Source organism: Hemicordylus capensis, chromosome 1, assembly GCF_027244095.1.
Source record: "Hemicordylus capensis ecotype Gifberg chromosome 1, rHemCap1.1.pri, whole genome shotgun sequence".
Taxonomy (NCBI): domain Eukaryota; kingdom Metazoa; phylum Chordata; class Lepidosauria; order Squamata; family Cordylidae; genus Hemicordylus; species Hemicordylus capensis.
The window spans coordinates 245,805,120-245,822,830 of NC_069657.1; the positions used below are offsets into that span (position 1 = coordinate 245,805,120).

A 17,711-nucleotide genomic window follows, 5' to 3' on the forward strand; every position below is an offset into this window, starting at 1 on the left:
GAAACCGAAGTCCCTTTCACATGTACTGCTGCCAAGTCAGGTATCCACCATCCTATACTTGTGCATTTGGTTTTTCTTGCCCAAATGCAGGACTTTACATTTGTCTCTGCTAGACTTCATCTTGTTGGTTTGAGCCCAATATTTAAGCCTGTCTGGATCAGGCAGGATTGTGATTCTGTCTCCTAAAGTGTTAGCTATCCCTGCTAACCTCATGTTATCTGCAAATATTTGCAAGTTTATAAACTGCTTAAATCAGAGGTGCAATTTCCTGCTAAGCCCCACCTTTGGAGGGAGTCCTCTGCCAAAAAGGCAGTGGCGCACTGGATCTGATCCTCCACCATTCTGCCAGTGGTGCCTACCTACTTCCTCTCCCCACCACCGCCACTGAACTGCTTCCAAGGGCCGGGACATGCAATCGCAACAGTGCTGTAGGGGCAGCAGAAGGAGAAGCAGGTGGTTGGAGAACTGATGGAAATAAATACAGCTGGACAGCCCCACCACTCCAACCCTTTGCAAGGCTATATTTGATACTAATGCTAAAGAGGATTTCAGATGACCTTTGTGGAGTGTTCCGATATCAGAGCTTCTTGATAAAGCCACAGTAAACAAAGGAAATGTGGGGAAGAAGATACAGCAACAGATTGAAAATTCAGACTCTACAAGTGTATTTAAAGAGACAAAGATAAAACCAGAATCAACTTAGAAGCAACCAGCAGAAACAACATAGGCACAGGCATGGGTATTTTATTTCCACCCAGAAACAAAAATCTTTTTTTTTCCCTTCCCTAAGTCAAAATTTCTGTGTCAGCATCTCCAGTGGCTTCTAGAAATGAAGCTGCTAGTTTTCTCCTATCAACCAGTCTATGTGTAGACAATCTTGAGCTAGATGGACCAAGGGTCTGACTCGGGAGAAGGCCGCTTCCTATGTTCTAACCTGGGAACATATGTGCTGCATCCCTTAGACACTACCTCTGTCCTATTGTAATCAGTAATGTCTAAGAAGAATGCCTTCACAGTTATTCCATCCTTGCACCAAATCTGAATTCCAAGAGTGTACAGACAGGTGTCCTTGGGGACGGTCCTACAGCTGCAGAACTCCCTTCTTAGGAAGCTATCATATACTGAGTCAGACCATTGTTCCATCTAGTGCAGCAGCATTTCAGACAGCAGACCACTGTATCCTCCAACAGGGATTCCCAGATGTTGTTCACTACAATTCCCTGCATCCCCAGCTGCAGTGGCCTTTGGCTGGGGATTATGGGAGTTGTAGTTAACAACATCTGGCAACCCCTGTTAGAGGGAACACTGCAGCAGACATTCCCTGTCTTACCTAGAAATGCCAAGGATAGAACCTGGGATCTTCATGCTCTACCTCTGAATGATAGTTCCTTCCTGGGAGTCTTGTCCAGTGTTCCCTCTAACAGGGATTCCCAGATGTTGTTGACTACAAGTCCCATAATCCCCAAGCAAAAGCTATTGAAGCTGGGGATTCTGGGAGTTGTAGTCAACAACATCTGGGAATCCCTGTTAGAGGGAACACTGATCTGGTCCCCTTTTGGAAATGTAGCAAGACATTTTTATGTAAGTGGACTTTTGGTGACAAAGCAAAGCTTTTAATTGGGCATGAATTTGTAGCTCATGTTTTGTTTTGCCAATTTTTTACTTCCATATTTTATGTGTGTGTTTTATATTGTAACCTGTCCTCAGTCACAGGGATAACACAAACCAAATAAATAAAATCTTAACAAAATTCCTGCTATGTGTATAGTGTGTGCACTGCTGTTTGCCACTGCTGCGTTTTTTCCTGCTATTTTAAGCAGTGTTATAAAAATCCATCATTAATGATAACTCTTTTCTTTCTTGCTCTCTGCTCTGTGTCTGGAAGACAAGTCTGGACCAATTTCTCCATCCTGCCTCTGGCAGCAAAATGGAGCTAGCATTTCAGATCCTCCACCAAATCCCAGCTGCTTCAAAGGAAAAGCCCTACTTTCTTCCGTTAAGATCATAAGAAATATAGGAGGAGGGGGTCAGCTCTGTTTGGACATAATTACACTTCATCAAAAGAAGCTTTCTTCATCTTCCATGCGTGAAAAGTCTGCAAGCAGTTAAGTCTGTCTTCCCCCCCTCTTTCTTTCTTTCTTTTTTTAATATAAAAATTGCTATTTGGGAAAGTAGCCAAAACTTGGAAAGCCAATATAGTAAAACTGTGCACACACCCTTTGTTTTCCTTTGAAGTTTCTTAAATAAATATGTTGAGAGTTTGTAAAGTATACTATCACTTTTCGTAGATTTTACTCATATTGATCAGAGAAAGATTCTCATCCATGGGAGGTAAAAGTGGGGGAGACTTGCACAGTGATTCTTTAGATACTCACTTCATTTCCTACTGTTTAATAAAAATGTATATATCATAGGTTTCAAATGAGATTCAGAGCGCACAAGTGCTACAACATATTTCTGTACTTTTTCAGCACTAGTTATGGGACAGAACTACTGTACTTCTATGGCAGACTGTTTTGAAATAGATGCCAGAGAGCCTTCAAGCTCAATCAATCAACACAGAGATAAAGCAGAAATTAAAACTATACATTACAAAAGGAAAGGAGCTTAAATACACACACACACACAACAATTTATAGGATTCACACCTTATCCTAGAGGGCAGTGTACTCAATTATTTTATATCAAATTACCTGTGCACTGGAATTGTTCTTTATTATATATAATTAAAATACATTTATGAGAAATACATTGCTGGCCACATTCCTAAAAATAAAAACCATTCACTGTGAACAGCCCTTTCTGAATCACTTCTAGCAAATGATTATTATAATCACAGTCACCCTATCTGACTGAAGTTATGGAGGGAGTGGTCAAGAACTTTGATTTCGGCCTCTCTCACAACTCAGGGACGCCGCTTTGTATTCTCAGGCTCGCATTTGTGTGCACTGTATATCCCAGAGTATTCTGGTTTCTCTGTATTGAGGATTGGTGGTTTTGTTTTTAATGAGGCAGTAGAATCTGAACCTACGTTCTATGTGTTATATGCTGAGCAGAGAAGAGGATCAGGATTGGGATTCCCAGTGCCCTGGTGCTGACCCAGATCTTTGCTGCTGTTTTCATGAAGGCACAAAAGTACCATGCTGTGCTGTCTTCTAGGGCGGATAACAGACTGAACAGAAGCAAGCCCTTCTGTTCCATCCTAAGATATATGGAACAGGTGGTCCACAACTCCTAATACCAAAACACAGGGGCAGCTTATTCATGGATGCCCCAGGGCCTCAGGTGAGGCCTGCGCCCTGGGGCAGCCAGTGCAGGCATTCTACCCTGCCCCCACCCATTCCTGCAGGCATTGCTTCATCTGGTCAGCCACTCCCCAGCTCCTCATCATAGGAACATGGGACACTGCCATAGACTGAGTCAGACCATTGCTCTATCTAGCTCAGTATTGTCTTCACGGACTGGCAGCGGCTTCTCCAAGGTTGCAGGCAGGAATCTCTCTCAGCCCTATCCTGGAAATGCCAGGGAAGGAACTTGGAACCTAGATGCTCTTCTCAGAGTGGCTCCATCCCTTAAGGGGAATATCTTTCAGTGCTCACACTTCTAGTCTCCCTTCCATATGCAACCAGGGCAGACCCTGCTTAGCTAAGGGGACAAGTCATGCTTTCTGCCACAAGACCAGCTCTCCTCTGCTCCCATCGCCCTCCCTTTCTCCCCCCTCCACCTTGAGGCCTAGCCCAGCCCCCTGACATCATTGCTAGAGGGTGGGGCCAGCCCTGCCTCCCTCACCAACACCACCTGTCCCTATCTCCCCACCACCCTAAAGGAAAAGGCAATGCAGGTTTTAAACTATAAGTGAGGTATAGCTGTCCAGTTCTGCCTCTGCTAGCTTTGTATAGCTCACAACATAATTTGTGGTGCAAGCCTCTGCTTGTGCCACAATGGATAGAATATGTAGTCCTAATTAAATAAAGCAGAAAATTCCTTTGCTTTGTGGATTTCTGTATTTATTTGCTTTTTTAAAATGAGAATTGTCAGTTTTGTTTGAAGCATCTATTCATACATTAGTTTCAATTTTGAATCAGCTATAATAGTTTTAAAACAGGCCTGCTCAACTTAGGCCCCCCAGCTGTTTTTGAACTACAACTCCCATAATCCCCAGCCACAGTGGCCAATAGCCTGGGATTATGGGAATTGTAGGCCAACATCTGCAGGAGGACATCCTTTTCAGTACTGCTATTTAGGGATGTGCATGGAACCGCCGAGGGGGGGGCGTGGTTCAAAGGCAGGGGGCATACCTTTAAGGGTGGGGGAGGGTGCCCTTATCTGCTGGCGCTCCATTTAAAAAGTCTCAGTCGGGGCAGCAGCGTACCTCCCAACCGCCCCGGTGTTCTCCTTGGCCAGAAGTAAAAGGAAGTACCCAGCGTGTGTGCGTGTGGGCACACATCGTACTCGCACTAGGTACTTCCTTTTACTTCTGGCCAAGGAGGACACCGGGGCAGCTTGGAGGTATGCTGCCAACCCAACAGAGACTTTTTAAATGGAGCACCAGCTGGGGAAACATGGCGGGAGGGATAAAAGCACCCTCCCCCACCTTTAAAGGTATGCCCCCTGCCTCCGAACCACCCCCCGTCGGTTCCGTGCAGATCCCTACTGCTATTGCTGTTAAAATGTCTGATGCTTGGGGGCTAGATTTCAGATTACAGAAAACTATTTTTAAAACGGAGAGGCAACTCGGATGAATCTTCTGGGAACTAGGAAGTCATATTCCCATTCTAAAGTAAACAATACTTGACTCTCACTAACCTAGCAACTCTATTATTTATGGAACCCGACCCAAAATTTACTGAAACCTGCAATGGCTTTTCACTTATCTCAGTAAGCATGGAATTAAACACACAAAGTGGGCCTTTACTTCCATCTTCCATAGAAACAACACAATTGAGCGGGGTCCTCCCTCATCTTGGGGAATTCTTTGAAATCAGAAATAAATCCAAATACTCTCTCCAACTCACCCTGTTTACCAGAATAGTCCCTATTTCCTGGTAAGTCACTCTCCCTTCTTTTACCTTTTGGGGATACTTCATTTGATTTTTGCAAGAGTAATCTGCTAGAGTTGTCATTGTTCAGGTTCCAGCCCCTAGTTAAAGTCTCTGAGTGGAGAGCAATATATCTTGTTTCTGGCACACATGCATGCAAACACATATAGTAATACAATATGGCACAACCTACTATTCCACACATTTCCACTGCTGAGGTACTGAGTTTTCAGTGATGCAGAAATGTGTTTACATGCATGAGTCTTAGGAGGAGATAGAAGTATTATAACTGTGTTCTCATTTTCATGTGTAAAATTGTAAAGAGCCTATCATAGTAGTTAGACAGCCTATCACAGTAACTAACCTTGCCTGCAAATGTTTCTTCGCTCCTGTATGCCCCGCACTACCTTCCCTTTTCCCAAAACTGACCTTCCAGCAGTAGTGATAGAGGGCACAGAGGGCAGAGCTACTTCTCAGGCCTTCATTAAGGAGATGGCAACCCTAGAAAACTATTATTTCTGTGATCTTTGAACTAGGAACTTTTTGTTGGTAATAACATGTTTGAGTTTAACAAAAGACTGAAGAGCAGCCCTTCCTTTTGCACACACATAGCTTACTGTTGCTGCTGGAAAGTAAGTTTGGGGGGAAAGAGAAGGGGACAACTCAACATGATCCAATCTTGTTTACAAGTGGAATGAAAATTCAAAGGAACCTTGACTCATATCATAGAAAGCTCATTATTTCTGAACTAGAGGAGTTCATTTCTGAATTCACCCACCCCCAATTCCAAACTTCAGCAACATCAGATCTTAATTCTTCCTCCTATAAACTGAGGAACAATTAAACTATTTCAGCTGGAATCCTATGCACACTTCCTTAAGAGTAGCGTGCTGACTTCTGAGTAAGATTCTGGCTGCATAGCTAATACACAACTTTTTTTTTTCCTTTCCATTTTTCTCACCATATTGTAAAAACATTCAAGAGAACTGCATTTGCTGCAAACTAAAACAAATATTTTATCTTGCTTCCCCACCACCACATATTTGCTGGTGTCAACTAGAGGTGCACATGAATCAAATTTTGCTATTAAATTCGAGCTTGAATCAAATAGCAAAATCGCAAATTGATTTGTCAAAAACAGCCAGCTTGCCTGGCTGACTCAATGGATCAACCTCAAACCACTTGAATCAATTTGAGTTATTCGAGAGCCATTTTGAGGCTGGTTTTTTCTGGGGAGAGGTGGGAAAATGGGCTTCAAAATGGCACCATTTCCCCAGGATTGCTGGTCTACCAATTGGGGTCAGCGAGTAGACCGACCTCCTAGGTGGTCAGACGCACCAAGTCCAGAGTGGAAGACTCTACCCACCAACCCCAATAGCTACTTTTCTAGCCCTAGAAAAGTAGCACCATTTTGAGGCCCATTTTTCCAACTCTCTCTGGAAAAGCAGGCCTCAAAATGGTGCTTTAATCACTCAAATTGATTCAAGTGAAATCAGGGGTTATTCTCTTCAAGCCCAAATCAGGCCCTTTATTTTGAGGATGAATTAATCGAGGTCTAATCCCCAAATTGCCCCCCAATTTGACCCAAATTGATTTGAGGTTGAATCAAATTGCACATCTCCAATGTCAACAAAATTAGCAAGCAGTTCTTCTGTCAATATTTTTTTCAAAAATCAGATTTCTTAAAAACCAAGAAAACATAGGCGAGAAAAAATACTTTTTAAAATAGACTAATCTATAGTTTAGTGTGGAATCAGTTTTAGGACAAGAATTTAGATCTATTCAGGTCTTCACATCACACATTCAAGTGAATGGAGCTCCTACACATACAGTTGTTCCAGCATTCAGTTAATGCATGGGGATTGGGGGCAGAATTTTCCATCTGCCACTCATCTGCATTCATTGATGTTCAATGGGAATAGGGCTGCAGTTTTTATTTGTCCATTTAAGAAGTAAGTAATGTAAAGGTCTACCTCTTCCACTTCTGCCCACGAATCTCAGGTCATTAAACCGGGCCACTTGATTCTTCATTACAGCAGAGGCATTCCTCAGCTCTGCAGAATAATTTTCATCATTCCCAGCCATGACTGTGACCACTGTCCCATCAGGGACTTCTCCTAAAGCCACCACCTGTAACAGAAAAGACAAAGCAACAGCCTCTTAAAATAATGTGGCTCCTGATCTCAAAAGTAGGAACAAACAGAGGTCCTGCAGCCTGGCATTCTGTCATAAACCAGATACAAACTAAGAGGCATCTCCTCCCGCCCCGATCCAACTGGAAGTTTTTCTTTTTATATCACAACAAGTGAATTTTAGCCCGTTGAAAAACGGGCGCTAGTAATGCTTTCGGCCCCCGCCGCCGAACCTCCCAGCTGCCCGATCCCACCATTTGTACAGGAAAGAGGAGCTCGCCAGCAGAGCTCCTCTTTCTGCAAAGGCTCTTCTCAAACTGGCACTTTGAGCGGAAAGGACGCCCTTTCCGCTCAAAGCGCCAGTTTGAGAAGAGCCTTTGCAGAAAGAGTAGCTCTGCTAGCGAGCTCCTCTTTCCTGTAGAAATGGTGGGATCGGGCAGCTGGGAGGGCGGTTCGGCGGCGGCATTTTTCAGGGCCAATTTGGCCCTTAGTAATTTGGCGGGGGGACGGGAATGGTGGGATCGGGCCCCAAGGTTTCCCCCCCCCCGCCCGGCTTTACTGGCGGCGCCAGGCCTCGGCGGCGGCTCCGCCGCCACCTCGGCCAGCTTCCCCGCCGCCTCTTCCCCCGGCGCCTCTCTCCTTTATTTGCGGCGGCCGCTTCTGGCCCCGCCGCCGCCTCACCCGCACTCCGCCACCTCTGGCCGTGGCCACAGCTGCGCTGCCGCCTCTCCCGCACTCTCCTCCTGGCGTAGGCGGCGGCCACTTCTCCTTCTCCCGGCCCCAACATGGCCGCCGGGTCCTGCCGTTCGTGCCTCCCTTGCCCTGTTCTGGGCATGCCCAGAACAGGCCAGGCACGAACGCACGCTTGGTGTCCGTCCACGGACGGACACCAAGCGTTTTATTAGAGAGGATGTACTTATCTAAAGTACCTGACCCAACAGGGAAAACTAATCCAACAGGATTAGTCTTGTTCTTTGTACAATGGGATAACAAACTGGAGCTCTATTTGCATAAACTGTAAATGAAACCTCTTTTTAGTAGAAAGTTAGATATTAATACCTAAAGCCAACTCATTTTGGGGTTCTGTTTGGTTTCAGTTAGGTTTCTAATGTGAAACCCATCACTTACAGTAATTCTGAGAACCAGTTCAACACACTTCCATGTGATTGAGTCCCACATCACTGGTAACATCTGTATACAGGAACTTCATGGAACAGATGAATGATATGGTTATTTCTCATGCCAGTGACACTAGTCCTTGGGGTGTGTGGGTGGGGGGGGAGTTGATTCTGACTTGCCAACATTCCCTTGTGCTGACACAAGAACCCTGACATATATGTGTTCTTGAAATCATTCAAGATTTGAACTCAGAGACCCAAGTTCAAATCCCCATTCAGCCATGAGACTTGCTGGGTGACTCTGGGCCAGTCACTTCTCTCTCAGCCTAACATACTTCATAGGGCAGTTGTGAGGAGAAACTTAAGTATGTAGTACACCGCTCTGGGCTCCTTGGAGGAGGAGCAGGATATAAAATGTAAACATAAATTTTAAAAAACAATAAATTCCTTAAATTAGCTATAAATGTCTCAACTTCTCATTTTTTAAAAAGGGGGAATGCATGGTTTTCATGATTACGGAGAAAAATATAAACACATAAGGTAATTTTATTATAAAAGAACCAGGACTTTCGTTGATCAGGGTTCTTTATTCAGCACTGCTCCCAGTTCCTCCTCTTGGCCTATAATCCCACACGTTTCATGATCTCCCTCCATATCAAAGGAAAGGCACAACAAAATTCTCACTTTTGGAAAGAATTACTATGTTGAAACATGCATGCACATTAACTAACCATTATTTTGCAGCTTTTAAAACACAAAACTCAGGTCTGTTGGTCCTAGGATTTGGGATTTTAGCAGTCTATTTTAGACTTTCTGCTGATATTCCAATTCATACAGTTGTAACACAGTACCTAAAGCACAACAGCACTGTGAAGGTTGTCTATCAAGCATGTAGCTTGCTAGGCCCAATGTTAGCTATACTACTACGCTATTAAATATACTTTAGTAGTCTAACAATGTGTGGATTTCCCCTGTCCTATTAGTTGATGCAATAAGAGGCCACTACTTCTAGATTACAAATGAGATCTCCATGAAATGACTTGAGAAGACAATGAAGCTCTTCTCATGATCGGTGAGAAGAGCTTCTTCACCCTCTGATCCTATTCGACACTATACCTATACAATTTAGTATAGTTTCAAATTGGAAGTTGATATCAGAGAATCAACTTCTGGAAAAAATCATTTCTTGAGAAAAATGCTGCAATAGGACTTGCACCACCTCAGAACTGATTATCGGTTTTATGTGCCCTAGAACATAAGAACAACCAGGCTGGATCAGACCCAAGGCTCATCTAGTCCAGCATCCTGTTTCACACAGTGGCCCACAGATGCTTCTAGGAAACCCACAGGCAAGAGGTATGTGCATGCCTTCTCTCCTGCTGGTGCTCCCCTGCAACTGGTATTGAGAGGCATTGTGCCTCTGAGGCTGGAGATGGCCCACAGCCACCAGACTAGTAGCCATTGATAGACCTGTCCTCCATGAATGTATCTAAGCCCCTTTCAAAGCCATCCAAGTTGGTGGCCATCACCACATCCCATGGCAAAGAATTCCATAGATTAATTATGTGCATTGTGGAAAAGTACTTCCTCTTGTCGGTCCTAAATTTCTTGGCATTCAGTTTCATGGGGTGACCTCTGGTTCTAGTGTTGTGAGAAAGGGAGAAAAATTTCTCTTTGTCCACCCTCTCCACTCTCCATGCATAATTTTATACATTTCAATCTTGTCTCCCCTTAGTTGCCTCTTTTCCAAGGTAAAGAGCCCCAGATGCTGTAGCCTAGCCTCATAAGGAAAGTGCTCCAGGCCCCTGATCATTTCGGTTGCCCTCTTCTGCACCTTTTCCAGTACTACAATATCCTTCTTAAGATACGGTGATCAAAGCTGTACACAGTACTCCAGACATATACAAATCTATGGTGCGGCTAAGGGGATTATAATATTAGCATTTTTATTTTAAAACCCCTACCTAATGATAGAAAGTAACAGCCATAACATGATGTCCTATAATATTGGGACTGCAACCGGGTTAAATCCCTAAGATGGGAAACATGTTGCTGAGGGTCAGTGATACGTTTCCAATCTTACTGAGTGCTTCTGGAGTGTGAAGAGTGTTCAAAGGTATTAACTCTTTGGTGCAACAGCACGTGCAAAGGAGGACTGAGGGAATGGTGCAAGGGTTCCTGGAGTGTCTCCGCAGAGCCTCCTAATGCACGGGCTTCGGCAGTCAGCCCATGGCAGCCAGTATCTCTTTTCTGCAATATATTCAAATAACGGAAATATAGCTCAAGTACAGGGTGATCAAACACTAAACACACTCTTTCCTGAATGCTTATTCTACAGGTGAAACTTGGAAAATTAGAATATCGTGCAAAAATCCATTAATTTCAGTAATGCAAATTAAAAGGTGAAACTGATATATGAGACAGACGCATTACATGCAAAGCGAGATAAGTCAAGCCTTAATTTGTTAGAATTGTGATGATCATGGCGTACAGCTCATGAAAACCCCAAATCCACAATCTCAGAAAATTAGAATATTACATGGAACCAAGAAGACAAGGATTGAAGAATAGAACAATATCGGACCTCTGAAAAGTATAAGCATGCATATGTATTCAGTACTTGGTTTGGGCCCCTTTTGCAGCAATTACTGCCTCAATGCGGCGTGGCATGGATGCTATCAGCCTGTGGCACTGATGAGGTATTATGGAAGACCAGGATGCTTCATTAGCGGCCTTCAGCAATTCTGCATTGTTTGTTCTCATGTCTCTCATCCTTCTCTTGGCAATGCCCCATAGATTCTCTATGGGGTCAGGTCAGGCGAGTTTGCTGGCCAATCAAGCACAGTACACTGTATACTTTTCAGAGGTCCGATATTGTTCTATTCTTCAATCCTTGTCTTATTGGTTCCATGTAATATTCTAATTTTCTGAGATTGTGGATTTGGGGTTTTCATGAGCTGTACACCATGATCATCACAATTATAACAAATTAAGGCTTGACTTATCTCGCTTTGCATGTAATGCGTCTGTCTCATATATCAGTTTCACCTTTTAATTTGCATTACTGAAATTAATGGACTTTTGCATGATATTCTAATTTTCCAAGTTTCACCTGTATTTACAGTGTGATCATTTACATTATTTTGTTGGAGGGCAGTGCCAATTTAGGAATATGCCTGCTCTGGGTGGGATCAGTGTTCCCCTTGAAAACTAGATTTGTAATCTAGTTAAAATGGCAAATGCTTCTGGTTTCAAAATTGCTCATGGATGCCAAAGTAGTGGCTATGATCCAGAGTGATTTATCATAATAGATAGGTAAGACCATTGTGAAATCAAATCAAATCTTTATTGTTACAGTCATTTGACCAGCAAAGTATGACCATTGTTGGAAAACAAGGATCTGGCCATTTTCATTCTTTATCCTCTTCCAGTTGAGCTGGGGCCTCCGTTGAGGCAGGGATCAAAGAGGGACACAGAGCTCAGACAGCTCCATGGGGGAAAGGGGTCAGAACCTCAGAGAGCTCCAAGCAGGCAATCGAGAGAACTGCATACAATACGCACAGAATAGATGTTGCTCCAGTGGATGCTGGGAGCTGGCTGCCCGTTTTACAACTGTTGTCCAGTAGAGAGGACTGGCCCCACCCCTTCTGTAAGGAAGGCTCGATTGTTTAAAGGGGACTTGCCCTTGTCCATTTTTAATAGCACTGGCTCCAACAGTGCTAAGGGACCTATACCTGGATTAGCAGGTCCTCGAGGGACTCCTCTAAGGCAGGGACATGTCTTTGGGTTGTGGCGGGAGTACTGGCACTGGTTCTCCTATTGTGGGGGATCCCAACAGTGTGGGATCACCTGGGGTCTGGGTAATACAGCCCTTCCAACCTGTCTCATCCCCTCAAGTGGGGTAGGGGGTGGGTCCCAGATCTAGGGTAATATCTTGGTTAACTTCTAGATTCAACTCCTATAAAATGCTTTATATGAGGCCGTCCTTGAAGATGGCACAGGAACTCCAGCTGGTACAGAATCTGGTTGCCCATTTCTTATTGGGAATATGCTTCTGCAAACATAATATCATACCTGTCCTAAAGCAACAACATTGATTACTAGCCTGTTTCCGGGCCCGTTCAAAATGCTGATTTTGACCATTAAAATTCTAAATGGTGACCTGTTTCCTTCAATATGATCCCCTCCCCCACCCCTAACATTTAGAATGGTCAATGAGGTCTTGCTCCATGATCCATCAGTTAGGAACACAGGAACATAGGAAACTGCCATATACCGAGTCAGACCATTGGTCTATCTAGCTCAGTATTGTCTTCACAGACTGGCAGCAGCTTCTCCAAGGTTGCAGGCAGGAATCTCTCTCAGCCCTATCTTTGGAGAAGCCAGGGAGGGAACTTGAAACCTTCTGCTCTTCCCAGAGCGGCTCCATCCCGAGAGGAATATCTTGCAGTGCTCATATATCAAGTCTCCCATTCAGATGCAACCAGGGCAGACCCTGCTTAGCTAAGGGGACAAGTCATGCTTGCTACCACAAGACCTCTCCCAGTTGGAAGGAAGTTTAGATTGTCATCAGAGAGGAGCAGGGGCTTTTAGGCTGTAGAGTCAGAATTAGAATTCTACAGCCTGGCACTTAGGCTGTAGAATTAGCCCCACTTGGTCTGTTTGGCATACTCCCTCTCTTCCTTTCAGAAAGGAGTAAAATATCTTAATTTTCTTGTGTCTTTTCTGTCTGATGTTTACAAGATAATTTTGGAGCTTTGAGACTATATCATTGTTTTATATTCAGTTTTCCTTGTTTTTTTAATTGTAGATTTATATTAGCTAGTGTTACAATAGATATTGCTCTATATTAATACCTTTATTTTGGTCTTTGACCAGCATAAGATAAAACATAACTGTAGCATTAAAAACAGTCTATGCCCGTGGAGACAGTAACTGTAAAGTTGAAGCTAAAAGTTTATTGTTGCTGAGCTAAAATCTATGGAGTATTATAAAATTAATTAGAATATTATAAATTAAATGCATAGAGGCTAAGGGACTGTGAGCATAAAACTAACATCTATAAGAAGCTATAAAATAGTTAATATTAGAATTAAAGTTTTATTAAAATATGATAAAATGAAAACTATAACTGGGTAGCAGGGGCAGCAGTGCAGATATGAGCATTGTCAGGCCTGATTAATTCTTGCTTGTGGTCAGATCCTGGTCCTTGGATGTGGTCAGAATTTTGTATATGCTGCCGTGCAGAACTTAAGAAGTGGCAGCTGGCGAGGGTGGCACTGGCGAGGGGCGAGAGGCACCATTAAAAGTAAATTAGAAGGTGCTTACCAGTGGTACTGCTGCACCAGCAAGCTGCCTCAAGCACCGGCACTCTGCCTGGCATCCCGCATGGCGGCCATGAGGCACAGGCACTCACCTGGCCTCCACCCTTGCGCATAGTGCCAGTGCTGCTCAGGATGCCAGGTGAAGCACTGCTGCTGGAGGCAGCTTGAAAGTGAAACAGTTCACCTTTACTAATTTACTTTTCAAGGTGCCTCTCGACACACACCCCAGCACTGCCCTCATCGGCCACCACTGTAGGCAACATTATGGGTTACCAATGGGTTGCAGTCAGAGAGTAGTAGGGAGACGCAGAACTAGCTTGTGTGGGCTGGAAACCTTGTAAATAGTTGGAGAATGAGGGGATCTTGCTCTATTCTTCTGAATACTTTTAATAGTTTTATTACTATTGTAAACTATTTTGAATTATGGTTGCAAAGCAGAAATACAAATATTGGGCAGAATACAGACTAAATTAATGGGATGTGTTAGTTATAACTTGTGTTTTGTTTATTTTCCAATGGTACTTAATAATAACTAACTTAATACGGATCCTGTCCATTTTAATCAAATGCATTAAAATTGTATTGCCCTCCTAAAAATTATTCTATGTAATAAAATCACACTTATTCTCAACATGAGAAAGCAACTTGTAAATGCTATCAACTTAAGTGAGATTATGTTCAGCGTAAGTATTGGGTTGTATCCAAAGAAAAATAGCCATGACTAAGACCACTGAAATCAATGAGAAAATAGTGATGCTCACAACCTGTGGGTGGCGCAGCAGGGTGGAGGCAGGATCAGTCCTAACTCCCTCAGACAATCTTTGTTCTTCTGTGCAACGGACAGATCATGCACCCACATAAACTGTGCTGCTCCTGGCAGTATGGTGTTCTGGAGGCCAGTGGCATGCACCTCCTGATGCTACCTGAAGCCCAAGCAGACACATGACTGGGAACCCAGAAGGAAGGGTGCACTCATGCCCTTCTAAAGTAAAGTTGTGCCCTTGAGTTGGTGTCAACTCCTGGCAACCACAGAGCCATGTGGTTTTCTTTGGTAGAATACAGGAAGGGTTTGCCATTGCCTCCTCCTGTGCCGTGTGAGATGATGCCTTTCAGCACTTTCCTATATCGCTGATGCCCAATATAGGTGTTGCCCATATTCTGGGAAACATACCAGCAGGGATTTGAACCAGCAACCTCTTGCTTGCTAGCCAAGACATTATCTGAATAAAAACCTCGTGCTACCTGGTGGGGCAGTGCTTTTGTGAACAGCCTTAGCAAGTCATTACTTTCTCTAGATATAATCCATTATTTAGACAAACCATGTAAAAATAAAAATAAAAACCTGGTTCAGTCATAATAGTGAAACCTAGTAAATCTCAATCCAGTCTTCCTACTTTCCTGATCTAGCTGGGACAGTCACTTTTTTCAGAGACCATACCTAGGGAAAGCCACCTCTTCCCATCATTCCTATTTTCATGAAACAATTACACTTCTTGCCATTGCCATTGTTGCATTATACATACCTATGACCACTAAAACTGTGTCTCAGCATGGGCATCATAAATCATGTGCTTACCAAAATGGTACTATCTCTCTGTATTTTTGCCACCCACTTAATCATAGTGATGTCAAAATCCATAATCATCACATACTTCTACTTATGTAGAAGCCCCTGGTGGCACAGTGGTAAAACTGCCGCCCTGTAACCAGAAGGTTACAAGTTCGATCCTGACCAGGGGCTCAAGGTTGACTCAGCCTTCCATCCTTCCAAGGTCGGTAAAATGAGTACTCAGAATGTTGGGGGCAATATGCCTTCCATCCTTCCGAGATCGGTAAAATGAGTACCCAGAATGTTGGGGACAATATGCTAAATCATTGTAAACCACTTAGAGAGCTCCGGCTATAGAGCGGTATATAAATGTAAGTGCTATTGCTATTGCTATTATGTGATCTGTGGCAAGCCAATACATTGGCATAAAATGAAAGCATTTTTTTATATTTAAAAATGTTATTTCCAGCACCCCCTCTGAACCTTCCAGCCCAAAGTCTCAAATGCAAATTAGATGCTTCTACTGTAGGTTAGGTCTCTCCAGTTCTCCCAAGGCCATTGCAATGAAAATCTTAAGAGGGAAAGGGGTGAAGAACAGGAAGAATTTGGGTGAGGATTGTGTTTTCCTATGCCTAATAATAAATATTACCAATTTATTGATAAAATGCCAAGTAAAATATTTTATAAAGTTCTTTTTTGCACTGTGCTGGAAAGTTACTAATAATCAAGTAATAATACTTGGGGGGGGGGGCTTATAGAATAAGGAGGCAGGGGCAAAGGAAATAAGGAGTGGTAGTGTTTTGGGAGGGGTTGTGGAGGAAAAGGATTGTGGGCTTTATTAGAATTATTTATTATAGAACTCCTGCCAAAGCTCAAATACAACCTATTCCTGAATTCTAAGTGTGTGGGGAGGTAGAAGCCTGCAGTTATTAACAAGTGAAGGAAAGGCACTCACATGGTCAGAGGTGATTTCCCCCCTATTCTAGGGCTCAGTCCTGGCATTGAAAAGACTTCTGGCATGAATCCTGGTGAGATCTTAGCAAAAATTAAGTCAAGAGGAAGATGACAACGAGAGACTGCTGATAAAAAGAATTTGGGGGGGGGGCAGGTTTATTGCTGTGCCTCAATATTCCTTAGCTGTACAATAGTACTAAAGTCCTTTAGGGGGTATAAATGCAACACAATGCCTCTATGCATGTTGTGTGAGTTTGATTTGCTGTGTAGGTATAGCCTGCTCACTGCTTTTGTCATCTGGAGCCATCTGCTAGCACACACATTTAAGTCCCAAGTTTTACTCGTTCGAGTAAATATTGAGTCTAGATTGTATTGGTTCCACCACTGTCCACCAAGTCATGTCATGGGACTGCCCAAAATCACCCCCAGCCCAACCCACTAGTTCACAAGAGTGTCCTTATTTTCATCAATGAAAGGAATGGTGTATTTTCTTGACCCTGGAGACAGTCATGCAAAGTACAAATGAATCAGTTTTCTGCTAGCCAAAGAAAGATCTGCCCAACTCCTACTTCACACTTTCCTGAGAAGTCCCCCAGTTTGCTTAAACAGCTTAAACTGTCTACTTCAAAGAGGGTTACTGTGAACTGAACATATAAAACTCTACTGAGCTGGAGAGTGAACCAGAATTAGCAAAGTTTCTGGATTCAGGTTCTGCTTATACACTGAATTCTCAGACTACACTTATGGTAAAAAAAATTATTCCATGTACTATTGCTCAGATATAAAGTCCAATCTAGCTCAAATAAATATATCAGGTGTAAATGCTACATGTGATCTGAATCTAAGAAACAAATACTTGCCACTTAGACCAATATTTTTAAATTCAGCCTAAAATCTATAATTCATATGCAGTCTATAACTCATTCAATACCATTATTTTATTTAAAACTTAGGGGGGGAACAGTCTAAAACCTAGAAAGACATATTTCATTGTTTATTCACTTAATTCACTTATCCCATAAACAGTAGGAGAAGCATCCAGAATGGTACTAGCACAATTCGAGGACTCGCCTGAAATCCGACAGATTACAACACAGAGCGCGTTTAAAGATCTATGCTCAGGCAATATGTGCAGCAAAGAAGCAATCTTCTCTGCCTGAACTGCATCCGCAAGCTCATGCCCAGCGCAGTTGTTCAGGGTTCTGAGAGGGCTAGTAGGTGCCCCTCCTCCGTTGAATCAGAATCTAGAACAATCAATTACCCACTGCAATGTTTTTAATGAGTTCTTTGTGGATAAGATATCTCGTATTCAGGCAAACTTAGATTCAGATCCCACAATTACTGCAGTGTCTGATGCGGAAGTGTCCAGCCACTCCTCTTAAGTGGTTAGGCTGGATCAGTTTCAGTTTGTGACTCCTGAGAATGTGGACACGCTGCTTGGAATTGTGTGGCCTACTACCTGTTCTCTTGACCCTTGTCCAACATGGCTTATACGATCTAGCAGGAGGGCTGTTGTAGAAGACCTGGTAGATATGATAAATGCTTCTTTGAGGGAGGGCAGGATGTTTCCTTGCCTTAAGGAGGCAATTATTAAA

At 43.2% G+C, this 17,711-nt stretch overlaps 1 protein-coding gene across 8 annotated transcripts in view; it reads right to left on the reverse strand.

Annotated features, from left to right (window-relative positions):
* Positions 1 to 17,711, reverse strand: part of RUNX2 (RUNX family transcription factor 2) — a 366,905-nt gene that overhangs the window by 235,552 nt on the left and 113,642 nt on the right. For all 8 annotated transcript variants that reach the window (XM_053284100.1, XM_053284103.1, XM_053284101.1 and 5 more), the window contains one exon: positions 7,013 to 7,169. In XM_053284100.1, the coding sequence (XP_053140075.1) occupies positions 7,013 to 7,169 (157 nt within the window). The remainder of the gene's footprint in view (positions 1 to 7,012; positions 7,170 to 17,711) is intronic.